This window comes from Rhinolophus sinicus, linkage group LG03, assembly GCF_036562045.2.
Source record: "Rhinolophus sinicus isolate RSC01 linkage group LG03, ASM3656204v1, whole genome shotgun sequence".
Taxonomy (NCBI): Eukaryota; Metazoa; Chordata; class Mammalia; order Chiroptera; family Rhinolophidae; genus Rhinolophus; species Rhinolophus sinicus.
The window spans coordinates 31,913,238-31,936,374 of NC_133753.1; the positions used below are offsets into that span (position 1 = coordinate 31,913,238).

A 23,137-nucleotide genomic window follows, 5' to 3' on the forward strand; every position below is an offset into this window, starting at 1 on the left:
TATTTGTAAAATCTGTGTGTACCTGTATCCTCCCAATGCTAGCTGTACTGAGGCTGAGTACACAGAAAGGTATCATTAGAAAACATGTGATTTATTTCCTACCTCAGTAGCTGCTGCAAATAGTCATCAAGTTCCTTTGCTCGCTCCTGGCATATGGACTCCATTTTTTCTAGTTCAATTTCTTGACTTACTATCCAACTGTGAAGCTCCTTAACATGTGCTTTGGGCAGATGCTTCTTCACATGATTCAGTACAGTTCCCACCTGCTGTATTTTACTGCCTCTTCCTTCAAGAGTCAAGAAATCCTTAAAAAAGACAAAACATCTATGTCCTACTGGCAAGTCTAAGTATGGTCTCTGCCACACCTGTGACACTTTCCAAGTTGGTACCTAGACATGCCATCTTCTTAACATCCTATACAAAAGAAGGGCTATGGAGACATGACTAACTCCGATGGCAAAAGACAATTTACCTCAGTTCTAGGATGTATGAATACATCTGATTTTCTGGGAATGGCGTCAGCAAAATAATGCAGGGTGACTGTGAAGGTCAGTAGAAGTAAGCCCAGGAAGGCTGCAGTTTTTGCTCAACTTCTCCTAAACACTTGTTGCTTTCTATTAATTTGTGAAACTATACAGACTATTCTTTATTTAACTTGGTCCAAATCAGAATTTATTTCAATGTTTGTGTCCCAAGGTTTGAGCATCAATTGTTGAGGCCCATGCAATGGGCAAAGTTAGAGGCAAAAGAAGTGAAGGGAGGGGAGGGGAGGGGAGAGGAGGTGAAGGGAGGGGAGGGAAAACTTTAAACTACAAATGAGAAGAAAGGCATTTCTATCAATAAACAACGCTATCACCACAGCAAGGAATCAGAGCATATTTGGTGCCATCACTAAGCTTGATAACAAGACTTATCATCCAAACTACAGCACCAGACAATCCACCCTAAAGTGATCAAGAGTTAAGGGTACAACATGCATTTTAAATGCCAGGCACTCTGCCTTTTATTTCATGCTACCCTCCACTACACTCTAACCAGCAGTGTATTAAAGTTCAACGGTAATTTTTAAAAGAAATATGGCTGGGAAAAGATCTAGAAAATCAAGGGAAAGAAAAGGATTTTAAAATGCAAATTAGGTGAAGTCTTTATTATTATTATTTTATCAAATATGATTTTAACACAACTGATAAATAGCAACTCAGAATAGGTGTGAAAACAGAACTTGTTTAAACCACTTGCACCCTTACCCAGTAAAGAGAGTTTCAAAATATTTTGGGGAAATGCCACCTTATTTGAAAATATTCTCTCTCTGTCGGAAGTTAATAAATCAAAGTAATTATTATCCTACCTACTTAAATACAGTTCTATGCCTCTAAAATTTGAGTTTTGATCTAATTGAAATTTATGTATGTCTTACAGAAAGTTTTTGTAGCTTTTGTTCCATACTCTTTTTTGTTTCTGATGATTCAAAACACTCCTTAAGGTTCATATTCATGTTGCTGAACCAGTCATTAAAGTTCTTGCACTGATCTGCAGGGGGGAAAACAGAAAAAAAAAAAGCTGTATTCATTCAAGGAAGACTTCCTATATCTGGTTAAAGTGGGAGATTGTGAAACTTGCTTCCCATTCCATGGGCACAAAACACTGTGTAAAATGGTAAGCTGAAACCCAATTTTGAGGGCTAATAGAGTCTAGAAAGTGATGGCAGTGCCTTTCTGACACTAAGCCTCCTTTCGAAGCATACAGGACCCCAAAAGACACCAGCAGGGCAGCCTGCTCATAGGCACATCCCCAGGTTCACTCAACACAGGGAGCAGGTTAAACGCGAGGATGCTGGTGACTTTCTTTTGTGAAATAAACAACTAGATGTTGTTTATGACATGCATCGATCAGTGAGTGCTTCTTCTAACCCCCCTCCCAAATTTATCCAAATAATTCCTTAATCAATCACTGCTTTTCCTTAAATATAATCTCTGCAACTATCTCGAAGTGAAGCTTAGAAGAGCCTTTGTATTCACAGTACTCATTCAATCTTCAAGATTCCTAGAAAACACAGTCAGAGAAATACTGCACTCACCATTTAGTAACTTAGAAAAGTGATCTTGCAAAACACTTTTTTTGGTATTAAATAAATCACTGACACTTTCATACTGCTTTTTTAATTCAGAGAGTTCAGGAGTCAGACAACCTATTTGATTCTCAAGTAACATCATACTGTGCTTTTGCTGTAGAATTTGCTGTTGTATCTCCTACACAAACAAACAAACAAACATTCATTAAGTCTTAAAATGGGCTCGATTTACACAAAGCATAATAGATCTCCACTGTTTTTACAAAAATCTAGATGATTTTCTGTTGGGTGGATTTGCTTTCTCTTAGCCAGTATATGTATAATGCAATGCAATTTAATATCAAATAATTACTGTTCACAAAGCAAGTCAAAGTGACACTGCTAAATATACATAAATTGGTTTTTTTTTAGATTCCCCCCCAAGTTTTCATTTTTAATAATTATTTTTATTAACCTCAAGAGGTTAATACCATCAGAAATAAATGCGAAAATAATTCTGAACCACAGAAGAGAAGCAGTTGGGAAGTACCTCTAGTTTCGTAAAGATCTCCAAGCTGTCGGAAGGAGACAGGGCTTTTAAGAGGGATTCAGTCATCCCGATCTGGGTCTTGGCTTGATCGAGGTCCTCCCTTAGTTCAGCTGTGCTGCTACTGAGGGCAGGAACGCTGGATTCTCCTGCTAAATGCGTTTTCACTTGTTCTATCTTGTTTACAATAGAGGATTCCATGACCTGAAATCATGAAATATATGAAGTACCGCAACAGACTTTAAAACAACTGCACTGCTAGAGAATGAACTGAGACTTTGCTGCATTTCATGTGAAATACAGGCTTCTCTACTTCTAATTCTTCATTGTTCTACATCACTGATAGGACAATTCGAATGCTGCCTTTAAAGAAAAAGAGTAACACGAAAAAAAACTGAAATTGACATTCTGACTTTTTCCTAAGAGACTAATTTGAACTCTACCCCCTAAAACAAGTTTTATATAGCATACCAAATGAGGTGTTATTTCATAGTACTCATTTGAAAATATGTAAAAACATATACAGAAAATAGCCAACATTTATTATTTATTATGTACACAGCATCATGGTACGTACTTAATGTACAAAAATACAGAAGGTTAAGAAGGTTAAGTAAGTTGCCCAAGACCTAACACAGGTGGCAGTGCCAGGACCTCAACCAGAAAGTCGGACTCATATTCAGCCATATGAACATTCATGTTCAGCCACTATGCACTTAGATCTACATAAAATTGTAACAGATCTCTTCACACAATAGGAAATCACACTTGGGGCAATCTGCCTGTTTTTGCATCTACCAATTAATAAACCTCGAGTCACTGGAGCCACATTCTCCTTCCTACATCCAAGACATTCATGAGGAAACCCCTGTTACTCTACATGGAAACACAGTAGTGTCTCCCCTTCCACACAAGAGACCTGTGAAATACATGAAATGGGAATAAAAGAACGCAAACAATGATATTACTCATTCTAAAAGGGGAACAAAGATCATAAACTATGCAGACTACTAAAAATTCGGTTGGACTTAATATAGGAACCAAAGGTAAATTAAATAATAATCCTAATTTTATTTTAGGTTTAAGATTAGAATTCTGGTTTATGAACATTATGTTAGAGTACTTTAATTGTGACTCTTAAAAAAAAAATTCTCTTACCTGCAATTCAAGGGGTATTTCACTGCTTTGAAGCAGAAACTGTATTTTAGCCACTCTTTTAGAAAATTCTGAAGGTTTTTGTTCATGGACTTGTAACTCTTCCTAAAACACATAATTTTAATGAAAAAATATTTTTATTTTATACCTTATTTTCTGGTACCCATGATTGCTATTGTTAATGAACAGAAACTGAGAAAGCCTTTGAATTGCCCCCCCAAAAATCACTTATTTTTTTGACCGAGTCCTGGGAGTTACAAACTCAAGTGCCTTCATAGGTCAGGCAAACTTTACAACTAAGGGAAGGGTTTGAGCTGTAAGACAACAGGGAGGAGCTAGGCTTGTGCCACACCGGCATGCAGGGCCTACCAAAAGGCGTTACATTTCATAGATCTGTACATATAAACTGTGTCCACACACACACACACACACACACACACACACACACACACACACCATTTCTCTCTCCCCCCACCCCCCACCCCCCACCCCCTCACTGGCAGAATTTGGCCCACAGGCTGGTAGCCTATCATCCTTAACTTCACATTTTTAAACAACGAGTACTTCATGACAAATTTAAGGGACTCTTAGTGATAATTCATTTATACTTAGAAAATCATACTTTTAGTTCACGACTATCATCATCTACCCAGGAAACTCATAAATCACCACACATTTTGAAAATCTTTTCCAAAGGTATAAATGTAAATATTTGAATTTAAAAGTGAATAAAAGGACACATTAGAGAAGAAATGAGATTTGAAGCATTAGACCTGGCACTGTAAAGCCATCACGTACACGCACATACAGTTTTACATTATTGAACTAGATATAATTGCCAGTATTTCACTGTTTTTTGACCTACCAAGATAGTGATTTCATATGGTCCAAACTAATATGTAAACAAACAAAACAATTAGCAAAAAAATCTCCCTAGAGTTAAAAGATGTAACTTTAATTCTTTTTCTTTCCAAATGAAAACCTGAAATTACTGTTTTAAAAACCAGTCTTTTAAAAACCTCTGAAAAGATGTTGATACCTGCCTTGTAGTTTCCTAATCTTTTTGAGGGACTGCTTAATTCAAATTATGAAGGTCGTTCAGTCATATCTAGATCAGTCTAAGGGCTGGCAATCTGTTTTTATCAAGTTTTATTGAAACCCAGCTACTTTCAGGCACTTATGTACCGTCTATGGATGACTGCTTTCATGCTGCAACAGCAGGGCTGAACAGTTGTGACAAGTGATGAAATGATCTACGAGCCTAAACTATTTACTATTTGGCTCTTTAAGAAAAAAGTTTACCTAATCCAGGGACTAGACCACCTGGGAACAATTATGCATTTTGATGGGGCTTCTACTAGGAGTTCTTAACCTTTTATATACCATAAACCCCTCTGGCAGTCTGGTGAATCCTATGGACACTTTGTATAATAATATTTTTAAAATAAAACATAAAATAAATGATGTAGGACCATAAAGGAAAACTATTACACTGGTTTCCAGTTATCAAAATATTAAAAATAATTCATGCTATAGTAATATATGTTTCTCTTTAATATCTTCAATAACAAGATCTGGCAGTAGTTCTATTAAATATTGTACACGTATTTTCAATAGTGATAAGGGTAATAGTTACAACCAGATAATGATTTTTAAAATACCAGTAATTTTCTTGATAACAGTATCACATATAAGTTCATCCAACTACGTTTGTTGACTATATTTATAATTGAAACAAATATTACATTTTAGTTAGACATTCATGAAAATAAAGATGTGATTTCTCCCATATAAGGTCATTTCATCCATGAACCCCTTAGGCGTCTGTGAACTCCAGAGTTAATCAAACCTGCCTATGTCTTCCTGGATATCATAAAGGAAACAACAGAGTTCAGCTTCCACTCACGGATAATAAAAGAAATAAAAGAGTTCTTTGTGATTTCTCTACCCTGCTTCAAGAAAGCAAACTCCATACTAAAATGTCAACTGTATAAAAAAAAGAGCATATATTTTATCTGTTAAAGTACCTTCAGCTTTTCTCTTTCCTCTTCAGTCAGTTGATGTAATTCAATTTTTTGAAGGACCTTTTCAGTCCACTCATCAATTACATCTTTTAAGTTGAAAAGTTTGTCCCATAAAGCTAGAGCTCGGCCAAGATTTTCACAGTAGTCTTCTGTCTTCTCATTTATCTACCATAATTAACAAACAGAAATAACACATTTAGTGGTTAAAAAGTATGAAAACTATTGTTTCAGTCAAACACTATTTTTAAATAACTGTTTAGTTTACCTTTACCGGCTACTTTGCTTTATTCATCAACAAAAAATTTGCTTCAACATATCATGTAGATCTTTCTTCTACAAAAAAAAATCTTAGCTGATATGCTGCAGCTTATATGCAATTGAAAGCAATAGTCTTCCTAATTTCTAAACCACAATAAATAAAAGGTACTTAAAAAAACCCCATGAAACTATAAAACAAATTCTTAATTTGAGATTCATAAAAAATATCATTAGTTATCAACCAAAAATGTATTAAATATACAGTTGAACATCAACATCTTGTGTAACATATTAAATGTTACTCATTTTAAATAAGTTAAGTTTGCACTTTTACATCTAGAAGATTATAGAACCATTTGCTGGTCGTGCCTAACTCTGGGTGTGAGGTAATTCCTAAGTCATCAATTTTATATTATTTGAACAGTCTTACAATGAGCACTTTTGAATTTTGTAATCAGATAAAAAAATACTAAAGATACAACAGAAAAGATCAATTTAATTGCTATACAATAGAATTTCTAGTCAACTAAGTTATCACTTACATCAAGCCATCTATCCACAATAATATTAGCCTCTTTCTCAAAAGGAGGTTCTTCAAAGGTTCTCATTTTATTTAGATGAAATTGTAGATTTTTGCAGATCTGGTTAATCTTGTCTACAACTTCTAAATGTTCATTAAATTCTTCTTTGACAATTTCAATCTGAAAAAGATGAAACGTGTTTTGATATATTGACATATTCAAACTGGTAAGAATAACAATTCTATTATTGGCTTTTATTGTTCCACTTTCTCAATGAAAATTGTTTAGAATTCTAACCATCTGGTTTAGTAATAATTCTACACCCAATTTTCTTCCTACACTGCAAAATGAAATATTGTCTAAAACCTTATTTCTTGTCCATGTGAAATAATATTCTACAAAACAAAACACCTCCATTCAATGGCATAAAAAATGATAATTCCTAGATTCAAGTGGTAAACGAGGTAAAACAGAACTCTAAAACATATTTAATATGACTTCCAGTTAATCTTCCATAATTCTAACTTCAACATCATTTCTAACATGGAAAGTGAAATACTATTTCATGAAAAGGACAATAACCTTAGACTGTAAAATGAGATTTTAGTATTGACAAATGTTATCTTAATGTTTCACCAATTCTCTCAATTTAATACTACACAAATACTTTTAATGTTTACATAAAATATGAAAACAGATTTCCCCTAAGCAAAGATCTAAAGATACACCCTACGGGGACTTCCATTTCTGGGAATACGAAGTAGACACACTTTTTCCTCTTCTTCCCACTAAGTACAACTAAAAACCCTGCACATAATATACAAAACAAACTTAAGAGGACTGAAATGTGGAGAGTTCAAGAAGGGAGAATGGCTGGGGACATCAGCTCCTGAAAAACAAGCTGGTTGTGAGCTCCCTGTGTTTTCTTTTTCCTTAGATATCTCAGACTGTGTGCTGGAGAAGCCAGCACCTGGTTATATTACAGACCAAAAAAAAGCCCCAAGCAAAGCCTGTTCTCTTCAGCCAAAGAACCATAAATGGGACAACCCAGGAAGGTAGAAAATGTTTAGAAAATAATTCCTCACTGGAGACAAGTACCACTGAAAAAACTGTGGCCCAATCCCCACCATGCCAACAAAAGTTCAATGTACAGCCTAGACTTCCACCATCATCAAGTTGTAACAGAAGCCCCACCTTCACTCAACCAGGGTAGTATCAGAGAAGGTGAAATAGAGAGCCAGGATTTTCATTCCTGTTGGACAATAACAAAACACTCCCCCCCGTGATGTCAGCAAGAACCAGGGAGGGATCAGTGGAGGCTTACTGGGAGCCGGAACTCTCATCCCCAACCAGCACTAACAAGGTGCCCTATCCCTGGTGTCAAGAAATCATCCCATTTGCAGATGACAGGATTACCTACGTAGGAGATCCCAAGGACTCTATAAAAATACTCCTAGAATTTAAAAGTAGGTTCAGAAAGGTCACAGAATATAAGATAAACACAGAAAAATTGATTGCACTTCTCCAAACTAGCAATGACTACAGGGACACTGAAATTTAAAATACAGTATCATTTCCAATTACTCAAAAAATAACTACTTAGGTATAAATCTAACAAAACATGCATAGGACTTATGCCGAAAATTACAAAATGCTAATGAAAGAAATCAAAGGTCTAAATAAACGCAGAGACGTACCAAATTCATGGAATGGAAGCCTCAACACAGTAAAGATGTCAATTCTCTTGAAATTGATATACAATTTTAACACAATTACTACCAAATCCCTGTAATATTACTCTATAGATATAGAAAAGACTATTCCAAGATTTACATGGACTGGTAAAAGAACTAGAATAACTTAAACATTTGAAAAAAATAAATAAAGTGGGAAAAATCAGTCTATTTGATTTTAAAACATATTATGTACAATAATAAAGAGAATGTGGTAATGGCAGAGGAACAGACACAATAGATCAATGGAAAAGAGTAGTGAACCCAGAAACGGACCCACACAAACACACCCAACTGATTTTTGACAAATGTATAAAAGCAATTTAACAAAGGAAATAGTCTTTTCAACATATATAGTGCTGGAGCAACTGGACATTAATAGACATAAACATGAACCTTAACTTAAGTCTCACACATTATAGAAAAAGAAACACTAAATGGATGATAGACTTAAATGACAATCATAAGTCTATAAAACTTATACACACAAAAAAGGAGAAAAATCTTCAGGAACTTGAGCTAGGCAAAGAATTCTTAGACACAAAAGCACAACCCAACAAAGGAAAAATTGATAAAGTAGACTTTACCAAAATTAAAAACTTTTGCTTTACAAAAAACCCTGTCAAGAGGATGACAAGACAAGCTACAGTTTGGGAGAAAATATTTGCAAATGACTAGAATATATAATGAACTCAACAGTTAACAAAAAATCAATATATTTAGAAAATAGGCAAAAGGTATGAAGAAATATTTCACAAAGATAACATACAGATGGTCAACAAGCACAAGAAAAGATGATCAATATCATTTGCAATTAGGGAAATGCCAATTAAAACCAAAAAGTGATACCACTACAAACCTATCAGAATGACTAAAATTAAAAATAGACAATATCTAATGCTGGCAAAGATGTGGATAAACTGGATCACTCACACACTGCTGGTGGGAATGTAAAATGGTACAGCCACTCTCGAAAACAATTTGGCAGTTTCTTTAAAAACTAAATACACAATTAACATACAACCCAACTATACCCCAGGGTATTTTTTACCCTGAGATACAAAAGTTATGCTCATACAACCCCCCCTCCCCCCAGATGAACATTGATAGTAACTTTATTCCTAACAGGCAAAAGCTATAAACAACCCGGATGACCTTCAATGGGTGAATAGTTCAAAAAATTGTTGTACATTCATACCATGGAAAAAAGAGAACAGCAAAAAAGGGAACAAATTATCAATACATGCAAGAACCTAAATGAATCTCCAGAGAATTACGCTAAGTGAAAATAGGCAAAACCAAAAGGTTACACACTGTATGATTTCATTTTTGTAAGATTTTTGAACTGACAAAATGATAGAAATGGAGAGCATATTAGTGGTTTTGAGGGTGTGGGATAGAAGGGAAGTGGGTAGGGCTATAAAATGACATGAGGAGTCCTTGAGGTGATAGAAATGCTCCGTCTTGACTATCAGTATCAGTATCCTTACTGCAGTATCGTAGTATAGTTTGATTAGATTACACCATTGGGGAAACTTAGGAAAGAGTACACAGGATCTTTCTGTATTATTTCTTACAACTGCATATGACTCTACAATTATCTCAAAAGTTTAATTCAAACAATAAAAATTAAATAAAATTTTTTTAATGGAAAAAAAAACAAACTACCAGCGATGTTTCTGTCTCCTGACTGAACACTGACTGATACACTAGCAAAGCAGCAATGCAAACCCAGGTGTTTTTTCCTCCTAGTTCAGGACTCTTTGCATTGGGGCATAATAAATGTTTAATTAAATGGATACATACACACATACACACACACACACACACACACACACACACACACACATATATCTCCTAATTTTTATTACATTCAGAGAACATTGTTGTTCCGTTGATACAACCTACCAGTGGGTAAAGAGAAAAGAGTAGGAGAGGGTACTTTTAGCATTGACAGGAACTGCAGGTTTTGTTCTACAATGAATGGAAGGAGTAAAATAAAGGAAACTAGGCCCCCTCTGACATTTCCCAAACTTTAATAGTCCCCTGACAGTCTAGCCTTCTAGTCTTACTTTTCCACTCTGTCTTTCATTAAACAGAGTGGAAATTTGGCACCATATCCTAGATAAACATCCAGGTGTCTATGGTTTTGAAGGACAAAAGTTCTCAGTGGTATCAGATTTCGGCCACTGGTAGAAAGCATTATGACAACACATACTACAGAAATCGATTGTTTCTGAAGACAGTACCTAAGTCATCACAAAATTAACTGAAAGTTATGTTAACAATCAGTAGTACTAAAAATCTGCTTTCTTCAGTAAAAGAAGTATCTGAGAAAAGAGTTAAACAACAGGATACTAGAACTTCTATATCTTCCATACAAAATAGTATTATTTCAGCAAACACATAAAATGTCCATATGCTAGACACAATAATAGATACAAGATTCTCAACACAATTTTTTAAAAGCTTGGACTTTCATACATTTTGTAAAGGTAATTATTTTATTAATTTAAAAAATACCATTTGTGAGCCAGCCTTTACAATTGAGGTGACACAGATGCAAAGTTAACCAGTTTTGACTTTGCCATATACATGTTTCAACTATGTTTTCAGGGAAAGCAATATTATGATCATTAAAACATGACTCTGTAGTCAGATGGGCTTAAATAATGATTCTGCCGTTCATTAATTAGCCATATAATCTTTGGAAATTTGCTTAATGTCTATACCCACTTTTTCCCCCTTTTCTTAAACAGAGAAAGTTGCTAATCTGAATGTCCAAATTCCAAGACATAAATTGGACCACATTTACTAGTGAGCAGGATCAGCATGCATGAAAAATTTAGCACATGGATATGGTTCTTTTTTCTGCTTTGTGTTGTTCCTTATTGGTCCTGGGTAAGATGAGTCAGAGACCAGCATTATGCACCTCTCTTAACGTAAGCTGAAGAACCCAGGTCATTGCATCAATATCTGAGCCACCCTATGAAGCCAAACAAAGGGTGGTAAGATTCCAAAATGTAGATTTAGATCTGGTCAAGATAAAGGCCTTGTACATGTTTAGGTTGGCCTGTATGCTTGAACCCATTTTTTACCAGAGCACTTCCTGGAGTATTGGGCACTCGTGCAGGTAATAATAAAGTGGTACCATTTGGTCTTATCTTTTTACTGTATGTCTCCCTTGACAATCCCACAGCAAATTATGAAAATTGATGGGGCAGGATTGAGAATTCTCTGCTCTTTTCATAACACCATCTTAATAACCGTGAAACCCCTATAGTTACTTCCAAAGTTCTATAAGCCTTGGTTTTCTCACCAGCATAACAGGGGTAATAATACTTAGCTTATAGGGTTATTGTGAGAATGAAATGATATACTAATGTGCAAAGTACTTAGCATACAATGACCGAACCATCATGGGAGAAGTTATCTTTATCATTTTTATTATTATCAGTAGTAGTAGGATAACTCAACACGGCAAGCCCACATCACAATCCTATTTGTAGATAAAACCAATTCTTTTGGTTTCAGGGTTTTTCAGCTTCTGGGGCAAGTCATTCATTGGAGTGGAGCGGATATGGTTCGACCAGTGAAGAAAAACGGAAATTAGTAAATTTGTAAAGTGCTGCAATGGCTATTTTTGATAATAAGAATTTAGACATTTAAGGGGGGTGAGGCGTGGGAGATGAGGGTAAGGGGGATCAAATATGTAGTGATGGAAGGAGAACTGATTCTGGGTGGTGAACACACAATGGGATTTATAGATGATGTAATACAGAATTGTACACCTGAAATCTATGTAATTTTACTAACAATTGTCACCCTAATAAATTTAAAAAATAAAATAAAATAAATAATTTAGATATTTAAGATTTTATGCTTAAAATAGAATCCTAGAAGTGAAATATTTAGTCAAATGGTAGAAAGAGTTTCAAGGTTCTTCAATAATACTGTCAAAGTGTTTTCCAAAAGGGTAGTATCAATATATTCTTTCATCAGCAATGTAGAGTGCTCATTTCACTATCAAAGCTATTTTAAAATAAAAAATAAAAAAATTAAAACTTTATTATAACCTCCATCTATGAGAGCATGTTTAAGTGAACTATATTATTATATTACTAAATATTACACATACATAAAACCATACTATACATAGAAATAATTTATTAAAAGCCCTCATTCTTTGATTTATCCATGGTTAAAACTGCTATTAAAACAAGAAGCCACAAGTTTTTATATTATTTAATAAACTATAAGAAGCTCTTGCCCTAATCACCAATGTGATGGTATTAGTGTTAGGAGGTGAGGCCTTTGGGAAGTAATTAGGTCATGAGGGAGAGATGAATAGGATTCGTGCCCTTATAAAAGAGACCCCAGACAGCTCTCTTGCCCTTTCCACCATGTGAGGAGACAGGAAGAAGACAGCCCTCTATGAACCAGGAAGTCAGCTCTCACCAGACACCAAACCTATAGACACCTTGACTTTGGACTTCTCAGCTTCCAGAACTGTGAGAAATAAATTTTTGTTGTTTATAAGCCACGCAACCTAGGGCATTTTTTAAATAGCAGCTTGAACAGACTAAGGCACAAATTAGTACTGAAAAGTGGCGGTGCTGCTGTACCAATGTCTAAAAAGGTACAAGTGGCTTTAGAACTGGGTAATGGGTAGAGGCTGGAAGAGTTTTGAGGGGTCAGCTAGGAAAAGCCTACATTGCCATGAATAGACCATTAGGGCGATTCTGGTGAGATCTCAGTAAGAGAAGACCTGTAGAAGAAGTCTCAATCTTCTTAGAAAATACCTAAGTCATCCTACAAAAGGATGGTGGTAGAAGTGTGGATGGTAAAGGCCATTCTAATGAGGTCTGAAGGGAAATGAGGAACATGCTGGAAAGTGGAGGAAAGGCGATCCTTGTCATGAAAGTGGCAAAGAACTTGGCTGCATCGTGTTTGTGTTCTAGTGTTTTGTGGAAGATAGAATTTGCTAGCAATGAATCTGGTTATTTTAGCGGAAAAGATTTCTAGGCAAAGTGTAAAGGAGAGGCTTGTCTCCCTCTGATTGCTTACAGTAACACTTGAAAAGACAGAAATGACTTAAAGATGGAATTGGTAAGCAAAAAGTAAGCAGAACTTAAAAGATTTGAAGAATTCTGTCTATCCATGTTGCAAAAAATGAGAATGCTAATGAGATGGCCAAATGCCCCTCAGATAAGGAGATGAGTATGGATCTATAGAAGCCAGCCGTTATTCTTTAAGACAAGAGCTGCCCTAAATGTGATTCAGAGGTCATCAGGGTTGTCACTCCCATCACAGGCCCAGGGGGCACAGCTGGCTCTTACTAGGTTTCAAAGGACGGGGATGCCTGGCAGAGCCACAGGTGTGTGACCTCAATCCAGGAAAGCTGAGGGTGTGGGACCCCAGCCCAGAAGAGTTGCAGGGACCCCTGCATTAGAGCCCCTGGGGGGAGGGGGACATCCAGTCAAGATATGGGGGTTTTACCTTATTTGCCTTGTTAGGTTTTAGACTTAACTTAGGACCTGTTATCCCTTTCTTCTTTCCTATTTCTCCCTTTCGGAATGGATATGTCTGTCCTATTCTTGTCCCATCACTGTATTTTGAAAGCACAGAATTTGTTCGGTTTCATGGGTTCACAGCTGGAGAGGAATTTCCCTCATGATGAGGTGATCGCCCTTATCTGATTTAGAGGATATTCAGATGAGACTTTGGACTTAGAAATTAGAGTTGATGCTGGAGTGAGTTAAGACTTTTGTGGCTGTTGGGATGGAATGAATGTACTTTGCATGGAAGAAGGACATGAATTTGGGGGGTGGGGGGAGGGGGGGGACGGGGCCCAGGGCATCAAGGGCAACAAGCCCTGAGAATTCTCTCCAGAACTAAACTTTGGTTGTTTATCAGCCACCCAGTCTACAGTATTTTTGTTGTAACAGCCCAAACAGACTACGATAACAGCCACAGAGGAGCTAATGATGGCAGAAAGCAGAATCTAAGCCCAGGGCCTGGACTTAGATTCTCAGCAGGGAGACTTACCCAGGGGAGGGCCACCTGCCTGGAGGTGATGGAGGAACCATGTATAGTTACGGGGTTGCTTATACAGTTATGGGGTGGTGGCAAGAGTGTTCAAGCACTTGAAAAGAGGAGTGTTTAGAGCTGCAGTTATGCCATATGGGGGTTCAGAATGAAAAACCCCAAGATATGCCTCACAATCATCTGAATTTGTGCTCAGAGATGTTCAGCCAGTCAGCTCCCCTTTTGAAAAATCACAGATAAGCTCAAAGAGAGCACGTCTCCACGCAAAGATGCCTCTATTCCAGTTGTCCTGAACCAAGTGGACGACTGCTTCAGGGGTTTTCTCTTTTGCCCAAACTCTAGCCAAGGGCGCAAGAGAAACTTGTGCCCCTCCCTTAACTACCTAGAAGAACTTGAATTAGGGACCTTTTCCATAAAAAGTGACCATCAGAGATAACCTCTTTTGACCTATCCATAGGGCAGAGTAAAGTTCTATTTATTGAACATCAGCTCTTCTTATCATCCTGCAGTGATGCTTTGAGCCCCAACGCAACTTACCTCATCAGGAGCTCACAATGTCTTATATACCCACTTCCCTCTTTGTCTCTGAACCTCTCTCGTGCATGTGGGGGTCTGACTCTCTCTTGCATGCAGGGTTCCCATACACATGTATGTATTAAATTTGGTTATTTTCTCTTGCTAATCTGCTTCATGTCTACTTGATCATTAGATCAGCCAGAAGAACCTTGAGGGTAGAGGACAGGTTTGTACACCCCCACAGCTACACACGGAGGACCTGACACTCATCAAGATGTTAAGTCCCAGGAACTCTGCTGGGCATTTACATGCTACCTCACGTAATAGGACAGGGATAGCTTTCTGCTGTTAATAGGATTCTTAACAGGACACAGGTAGGACCTGAGGACTAAGGAGGATTAGCACAAACCAAGAACAGCTGTAAGTCAAGAGGGACTAGATATCTGGTCAGTATGCAAGGCAGGGCTCAGGGGGTGTGAATAAGGCAGAGACCTTGATTTCCAGAAATGAGTACAAGGTGAGAAATTGGTATCAGGGACACAGTAGAACAGTAGCTATGGGAACTGGGGCACAGGTTCAGGGAATCTTACACAGTTGACCATACCGGATTCTCTCATTACCAAGAGAACCATACCTCCCTAAATCCACTGGAATGAGGACAGGATCCTTCTAGATTTTGAGACCACCAAACCCAGAGGCTTCCTCTGCTGGATGGAATCAGACAGGCATTATCTGAGCAACTCCAAATGACTGCTCATGGTCTTGATGGCTTCCCTCTATTGAGTCTCATAGGAAACCAGATGCACAGTCATATATTGTACAACTGGTATCTAAACAGGGCTCTTTGGGATTGGTCAGTTTTAAGAAACTGAGTATGAGGAAGTGGGTTCCAAACGGCTATTCCTCACCTGTGACACTGGCCATGGGTCTACACCCCAAGTGTCACTTCAGTTTCAGGGACAAGAGTTCTGGATAAAGAATAAATTCTAAGAATCTGGTCTATGTAAGCTTTTACAGATGTTGCTCTCAGCAACTGGGAAGTTTAATAAAATTGCTTTCTAACAACCAGATACATTAAGTAGACTATACTTCACACATGCTTTTGACATTTTGAAAGTACTTTAGCATAGTAATCATCAAACCAACAGGAAAAGCAAATTTCTGGTCTATAATAATCGAGGGCAGTGGAGTATATTCTTTTCTAACTATTCCATTCTTCTGTGCTGTGGTTGATAACCACATAAAATCATAGAAAATAATGACACCTAGTGTCCAAAAATAATATTCTTCTTAGAATATGAAGCTATGAATGGTGAGGATATGAACACAGATGGGGAAACAATGAGATCAGCCGCACACCTTTATAGAAATAAATAAAAACGTAATTTTTCCTTTGTTCACTAACAACAGAGGGAACTTTCCTACTGTCTTCATTCTCTCAGGACTTCAATGAAGTCTCAGGTTCCTTTTAGGTAGGTCAGTGCAGACTATAGAGGAAGCAGGAGGGGGTGACCCCAGACTCCAACAGAACCATACCGCCAGTATCAAAACCCAAACAGAAGCGACACTGCATCAACTTGGGGGATGATTTTTTTTTTTCAAGCTCTGGTAATATACTCAATAAATTCTTAGATATCTGGTAAAATAAAGTCACTAGTAATTTCTTTTAAACCAAGTTTCGAAAATGACTCCATTTATACCCTCTTTTTTGTCCGACTTGTGAGCGAGGCCACTGTGTAGTTTCCTTTAGAATTTGGACTCACCTCTGCTATCCTTTTCTTCAGGTTGTCCTTACCCATGTACGAGGCCTGAAGGGAGATGACATTCTCTTCTTTTTGAATCAAAGTTGTCAAGACACTTTTAAAGTTGTGATATTGTTTTAAGAGCTCCAAAACTCTTTCACATTGGTCAAGGCTACGAAGGGAAAAAATGTACAACAGCTAAACATCTGAAAATAACAAAACCATTCTTTTTCTCTTTTTAAGTATCCTATAATAATGACCAGTAAGTTGTAGAAGCACTTTTCCTCATGACATGGTTTATAACAGTTTTACCAATTTAACCTTAGAATGATGGCACATATATTTATCTGGCAAGTAGGGAGGTGTGGTAGGATAAGGCCCCCAACCTCCAAAGATGCCCATGTCCTAATCCCTGGATCCTGGAAAAGTGTCACCGTAATGGCAAAGGGGACTCTGCAGATGTGATTAGGTTAAAAATCTTAAAATGGGAAACTTATCCTGGATTATCCAAGTGTGTGAAATATAATCAGAAGGGCCCTTACAGGAGGGTTAGAGTCAGAGAACATAATGTGACACAAGAAGCAGCAGTGAGAGAAAGATTTTTCCTTACGATTCAGTGACCGAAGCTTTTGTGCTCTCCCACAAGAGTGCTGTATTTTGGCACTGTTGCCTCAGAGCGTTTCCTCTGCCATCTTTGAACTGTGGAAGAGAATTAGCCATCTCTTGCAAGTGCTTCTTCTCGTCTTCATATTCATCTAGGTCCTTATCCAGTCTGATTAGTGATTTTTTCCTTGATTATGAGAGAGAAAAGTTCAACAGCCAGTTATTAGCCAATGTGATTTGACACAAACATGGATAATTTGAGGGAGCACACTAACTTTGTCTTCATGAGGTTTATGAAGACAAAAATTAGACACCCCTATTACATATTACAGCGTTCAGGAGACGCTCTGTATTTCTAGAATACTCATTTTGTGTTTTAATTATAATAAATATACAAAAACCAGAAACAGTAGCATTTTTCTGCGATGAATACACTTGTAAAGGGTGTGTATACGCATGTGAAAGAAAAGAGAGAGAAAGAGTACGTGTGTATGTGAGTGGGGAAGAGAGCAGGAAAGAAGAGATAGATAGTAGAGCACTGCAGCCTCCTAAGGAAGGGTGAAGGGGCCCACGGAGGAAGGAAGACACTAGGGAAATCTGTGTACAAAGAAGTCATTTGAACTAAGGGTTTTACTGTGCAAACTAATCCTGGAAGGATTAACTCTTCACTCATCTAGGTCTAACATGCTTTCATCATATACTCACTGCCTCTACTTCTGCTCTTCCAATTTCTCTTGGATCCATTCCCCTAAAGCTTTCACTCCCTATGGCTCCTCCAAAACTGCTCCTCAAAACCTCCAGTAACCTCCACATTGCCAAGTCCACGTTCCATCCTCGGTCTGGACCTTCCTTCTCTCATCAGCAGCAGTTGCTTACATCCTCTTCCTTGAAAGGCCCTCTCTCTCGGGCCCCAGGACTCTCTAGATTTTCCTTTTACTGCATTGGCCACTCCTTCTCAGTATCTTTGGCTGGTTCCTCTTTATCTCCCAGATCTCTTAACATGGAGTGCCCCTGACCTCTTCTCATCTATCTTAACTCACCCCGCTGGCAATCTCATCCATCTCATGGCTTTAAATAGCATTCCCAAACACTGATAACTCTCAGATATGTGCTGCTAGCCCAGACTTCCCTCCAAACTCCCGATCCGTTCTATTTTTAAGAATCTTGTCGATATCACTACTTCAACGTCATAAAGTATATTGAACTTATTATTTCCCAAACTGAGCACACCTGATCTTTCAGTCAATACCAAATAAACTTCAGTCTTTCTTACCTCAGCCAACGGTAATGTAACAGAGTGAGATGCCCAGTCTCTGACTCCATCTTTTTCAAGCCTGCGATGTTCCCAGGACCTTTACGCGACTAGCTCCTGCTTAGTCTTGCATGCAGATGTGCTAATCATTAGAGGAATTCTGCATCGCGCTTGAGTTTTACAACCCCTCCCATATTCCCTTCCGTTGACACGAAAGAAGCCTGAACTGTATACTTTCTTAAGATGGATTTGAGGATGAGGTCTCCCATCTTCCCGGTTGGCTCCTTCTCGACCAATAAACCTTTCCTTCCTCCAAACTCTTGACATTTTGAGCTTTGGCTTTTGAAGTGTCATCGGGCACAAGGACCGACTATGGACCAGTAACCATGTCTCCCATCTTTCTTTTACACCCTGTGTCCAACATGTCAGCACATCCTGTAGACTCTACTTGCAAAATATATCCAGGCTTAACACTTTCCACGCCTCACCCCTGGCCCACGCCACCACCATCCCTGTCGCCTGGATTACTGAGTAGGTCACACCAAACTGCGTCCTTCTTTCACTCCTACAGTCTATGCTCAACACATCAGCCAGAGAGAACCTGCTACAATGAAAACCAAATCATTTCTCTCTGCTCAGAAACCGCCAACGATTTCCCAGTGCTACTCAAAGAAAGAGCTAAAGTAATCACAAGTGCCTCCATGAGCTAAGTTACCCAACCCACTCGTTAACTCTCTGATCCCCTTTCAAACCTCTTCCCCTCACTGCTGAACCTCTCATTTTCTAGTCTCCCCTCAAACATGCCAGGCCCAGTCCCATACCTGGGCTATGTACCCACTGCTCCTTCAGCCTGAAAGCCTCTTCCTCCAGGTAGTCACTTCGCTAGTTCTCTTCATTTCATCTTACGCAAAGGTCACCTTCTCAATAAAACTGTCCCTGATGACCCTATTTGAATTGCAACCTCCTCGTGCTTCCTTGCTTAATTTTTCTCCATAGCTTTTATCACCATCAAACATACTGAATATTTTACTCTCCCTACTACATAATAAGCTCTAGGAAGGGTAAGACTTTTTGTCTATTTTGTTAACTGCTATGTCCCCAGTACCCAAAACACTACAATTTCTTATATTAATAACTAAATTAAAAATTAACTTATTATTTATAAATGTATATCCTTCATTTATAAATTAACGTCTAATTTATTTAATATTTCTAAATCTACAACAATTTATTTATAACGAATTAGTCTCTAAATTAGGAATTAGTTTAACACCTCATGAAGAACTGGGCACTGTAGGAATGAAAGTCTCACAGAGACTGAGGTCACAGGGAAATTTCAGAGCGAAGAGCCTGATCAGCTAGAGCCCCAAAAGAGCACTGAACTCGAGGGACTAGAGGTGGGTAGAGGAGATAGAAAGTGGGAGAGATTTAGAAAGGGGCGGGGAGCTCCACAAAAGTGACTCTTGCTAATGGTTTTTGTTTTCAGGACCTAGAGGCCAACTTTGAAAGCCAGAATGAAAATTACAGCATTCATATTGAACACCACCAATCTCCATTTACCCCAATTCTGGTCTGTCTCCAGAATCAACACTAACCTTAATTACCTCAATCCCATGCCCCCCACTCAGTCCCCACCCTAATCTTGCTGGGAGGAGAGGAGGAAACCAAATAATGAAGGAAGAAGTAGGGACAAGGTGTGACATGTGGGTCTGCCACCACGTGTTTATTAATGTGTGGAGTTTTTCAGGTCTTCCCCCATCAAGAGAACACCGTAATAAGTACACAGCACTAAAGGGACTTTGAAGCAACTCATGCACTTTATACAAATCTAATTTCACTATATTTTGTCCGTGAGAATGAACACTTTAAAGAAAAAGAATTACATAACATTTGGTAACAGCACAATATCATCAAGAAGGAAATTTATTTGAAGTCTAGAGAAAAGAATGCTGAAAGCTGAACAGAGTGGAATGGAACAGAAAGACATAGGAAGTATTTGTTTCACCTAATAGATATTTGAAAACACGAAAGAGTGTCACCTTGGATGGAAATGCACGGAAACGGTACTTACCGTTGTTTTACAGCTGGAGCAGTCGGATCCTTAAGACCAATTTTACTGATTTGATTGTACACATCTTGAATATTTTTCAGGAGCTCATTATTTTTGAAAACACAGGCCTCCAGTAATTTGTCTTCTTCAGTGAGTTTCTCCTGTCCACCATTATGTGTTTCAAGTAAGTTTTTGGACAAAGCATCAAGAAGTTTTTCACAGGAGGTGTCTTCACCCCGTTCAGCATCTTTAAAGCTCATACCAATCATCTTCAAACGTTTATCCAAATGTCTGGCTTTCTCTTTCATCAGGTAAACTTCTCCCTCTTTATTTTTTACTGTCAAAGTCTGTTCTGGTGCCACCTGTGTATCTGAGGCTGGAAGGTCTGTAACCATCTCAACAGAGAGTTCAGCTGTTCTCAGAGAAGCCAAAAAATCTTCCAGAGCCCTGAGGGCATCTTTACTCCTCTGGACTCTGTGGCTCATTTCTTCGAGTTGTGTTCTGTGCTTCAGTATAATATTCTGCATCTCATGTAGATCAAGTGGGTGTAATTCCTTGGACACAAAGTTGCCCGACTGCTCCAAATTGTTACAGATTTCAATCTGCTTTGCTACTGAATCCTGGATATCCTAAAATAAAGGTAAGAAAAGCTGAGAAGACTGCGGCAGAAAAAAATACTGCACGTCAGAAACTAACCTAAAATTATGTAACTAGACTTAAGCTAGAAAACTGCTTCTCAGTTTAACCAAGGCTGACAGTTTCAACAGAAGGAAGCATTTTAATTACAAATGATCAGATGATCCAGCTGTTTTATTATCTGATACCCTTCCTGATGTTTCAATCCCCAAGAGAAAACAAGTAAACAAATCTACTGCTTCAGTGAAAATAATTAGAGATACCATGTTTCTCTGAAAATAAGACCTAACCAGAAAATAAGCCCTAGCATGATTTTTCAGGATGACATCCCCTGAACATAAGCCCTAATGCGTCTTTTGGAGCAAAAATTAATATAAGACTCTGTCTTATTTTCGGGGAAACATGGTAGAACTATTGAGGTATCTGTTTATAATCTGAAAAAGAAAATAAACATTTTTTATTTACAATGGGATTTAGAATAAGTAAACTGCAGAATATGCCTATATAAGCACATGGGTACAGTATATTTAAGATTTTAGTCATTGGAGGAGGCATTCATAAGGAACCCTTCATTTTGAATTCAAAGCCAGAGTACCTATGTCCAAATTTGAAAGGAATTAAAGAGTTGAAAAATAAATAACGAGTCTAAACTATGGAAAATTTTTCTGTCATGGCTTATATTATAAATACATACTACTGATGTGTAATTAAACATGTATAATTAAACATCAACATATATAAATCTCCGAGGAACTGATCACTCTATAGATATATTGTGAGAACTTATTTTACCCTCAGGTTTTGGTAAATGCCATCAGCATCAGTGAGATGAAATTCTTGAATGGCCATTTCATGGAGAAAAAGCAGGTCTGAGCCACAGAGAAGGAGTGATTCCTTCTCCACAGGTAACATAATCTGCAGCACAGTCTCCAAAGACTCCATTCTGAGTGAAAAATAAATTAGATGTGAGGGAAAAACACAGCAGAAGGATATCCTATAAAACATATGAATGTCATTACTCAACCAAGAACAGAAAATAATTGTCCAATAAAATATATACGAGGATATGTACAGATCATCACATTAAAACCCAAACTCAGCAATCCAAAATGCCAAGGAATGAGCTGTTTGCTATACCCAGGTATTCTTAATAGTTTGATAACACACTGAAAGGAAAACTGTAAATATACTAAGCCTTTCCCATCCTTTTGAAATACGAATTACTAACTGTAATTTTAACTTTGCCTTCATGACAAAGAAACCTCATTATGAATACTAATTATTTTATTAGTGGCAATATAATAGAGTTCTACAAATAGGCTCTACCAATAATAAAATAAAATGTGTGACCCTGGATAATTAACATGTAGACTCTGAGGCTCAGTTTCCTCCCATGTAAAATGGGGATATGTACTGGGGATATACATCCTCCGCACCGGAGTAATAACAGCATTCTCATTTTACAAATAAGGTAATCAAGGCCCAGAGAATTTATGTGACATGGCTAAACTCATGCCCAAGAGGAGACAGTGGGAAGAGCATGGCTTGTTTAACTCAACAAGCTTTGAGTTGCATTTAAGTTTCTGGCCGGGGTGTGGCTTGGTTAGTCTTCCTATATAACCTCCCTACCAGATTGCTCATCAGTAAAATGGCAACCATAATGGTAGCCTGTCTTATGGTTGTTGTGACAATAAAATAACATACTACAGTACTAGCCTAGCTTAAAGTAGCGTTTAAAAATTTAGTCAACTCATTAATAGATCTCAGAATTATACCTGGTAGTAAGAGCCATCTGAAACTCTCTTTCTTTTCCCTTTAAGCTGTCTCTTGCTTTAATTATAAAAGGCTTCTTAATGTCACTTGCAAGCTCTTCTAACTTCAGTGAAGTGATTTCAAACTCTTTCCAGCAAGCATCGGTTTCATTTTTTAAGACCTAGATGAAACACATACATTAATTTATCAACTAATGGGTTAATAGGCACAATTACTCTATTCTTACAAA

General features: G+C 37.6%; 1 protein-coding gene across 6 annotated transcripts in view; it reads right to left on the minus strand.

The window, feature by feature from the left end:
* SYNE2 (spectrin repeat containing nuclear envelope protein 2) overlaps nucleotides 1-23,137 on the minus strand; it is a 280,177-nt gene that overhangs the window by 149,820 nt on the left and 107,220 nt on the right. For all 6 annotated transcript variants that reach the window (XM_074327378.1, XM_074327381.1, XM_074327379.1 and 3 more), the window contains exons 28-39: nucleotides 22,911-23,068; nucleotides 21,928-22,078; nucleotides 20,521-21,128; nucleotides 17,205-17,384; nucleotides 16,616-16,766; nucleotides 6,577-6,735; nucleotides 5,780-5,941; nucleotides 3,756-3,857; nucleotides 2,601-2,801; nucleotides 2,078-2,249; nucleotides 1,418-1,530; nucleotides 103-305 (exon numbers count right to left, since the gene is read on the minus strand). In XM_074327378.1, the coding sequence (XP_074183479.1) occupies nucleotides 103-305; nucleotides 1,418-1,530; nucleotides 2,078-2,249; nucleotides 2,601-2,801; nucleotides 3,756-3,857; nucleotides 5,780-5,941; nucleotides 6,577-6,735; nucleotides 16,616-16,766; nucleotides 17,205-17,384; nucleotides 20,521-21,128; nucleotides 21,928-22,078; nucleotides 22,911-23,068 (2,360 nt within the window). The remainder of the gene's footprint in view (nucleotides 1-102; nucleotides 306-1,417; nucleotides 1,531-2,077; nucleotides 2,250-2,600; nucleotides 2,802-3,755; nucleotides 3,858-5,779; nucleotides 5,942-6,576; nucleotides 6,736-16,615; nucleotides 16,767-17,204; nucleotides 17,385-20,520; nucleotides 21,129-21,927; nucleotides 22,079-22,910; nucleotides 23,069-23,137) is intronic.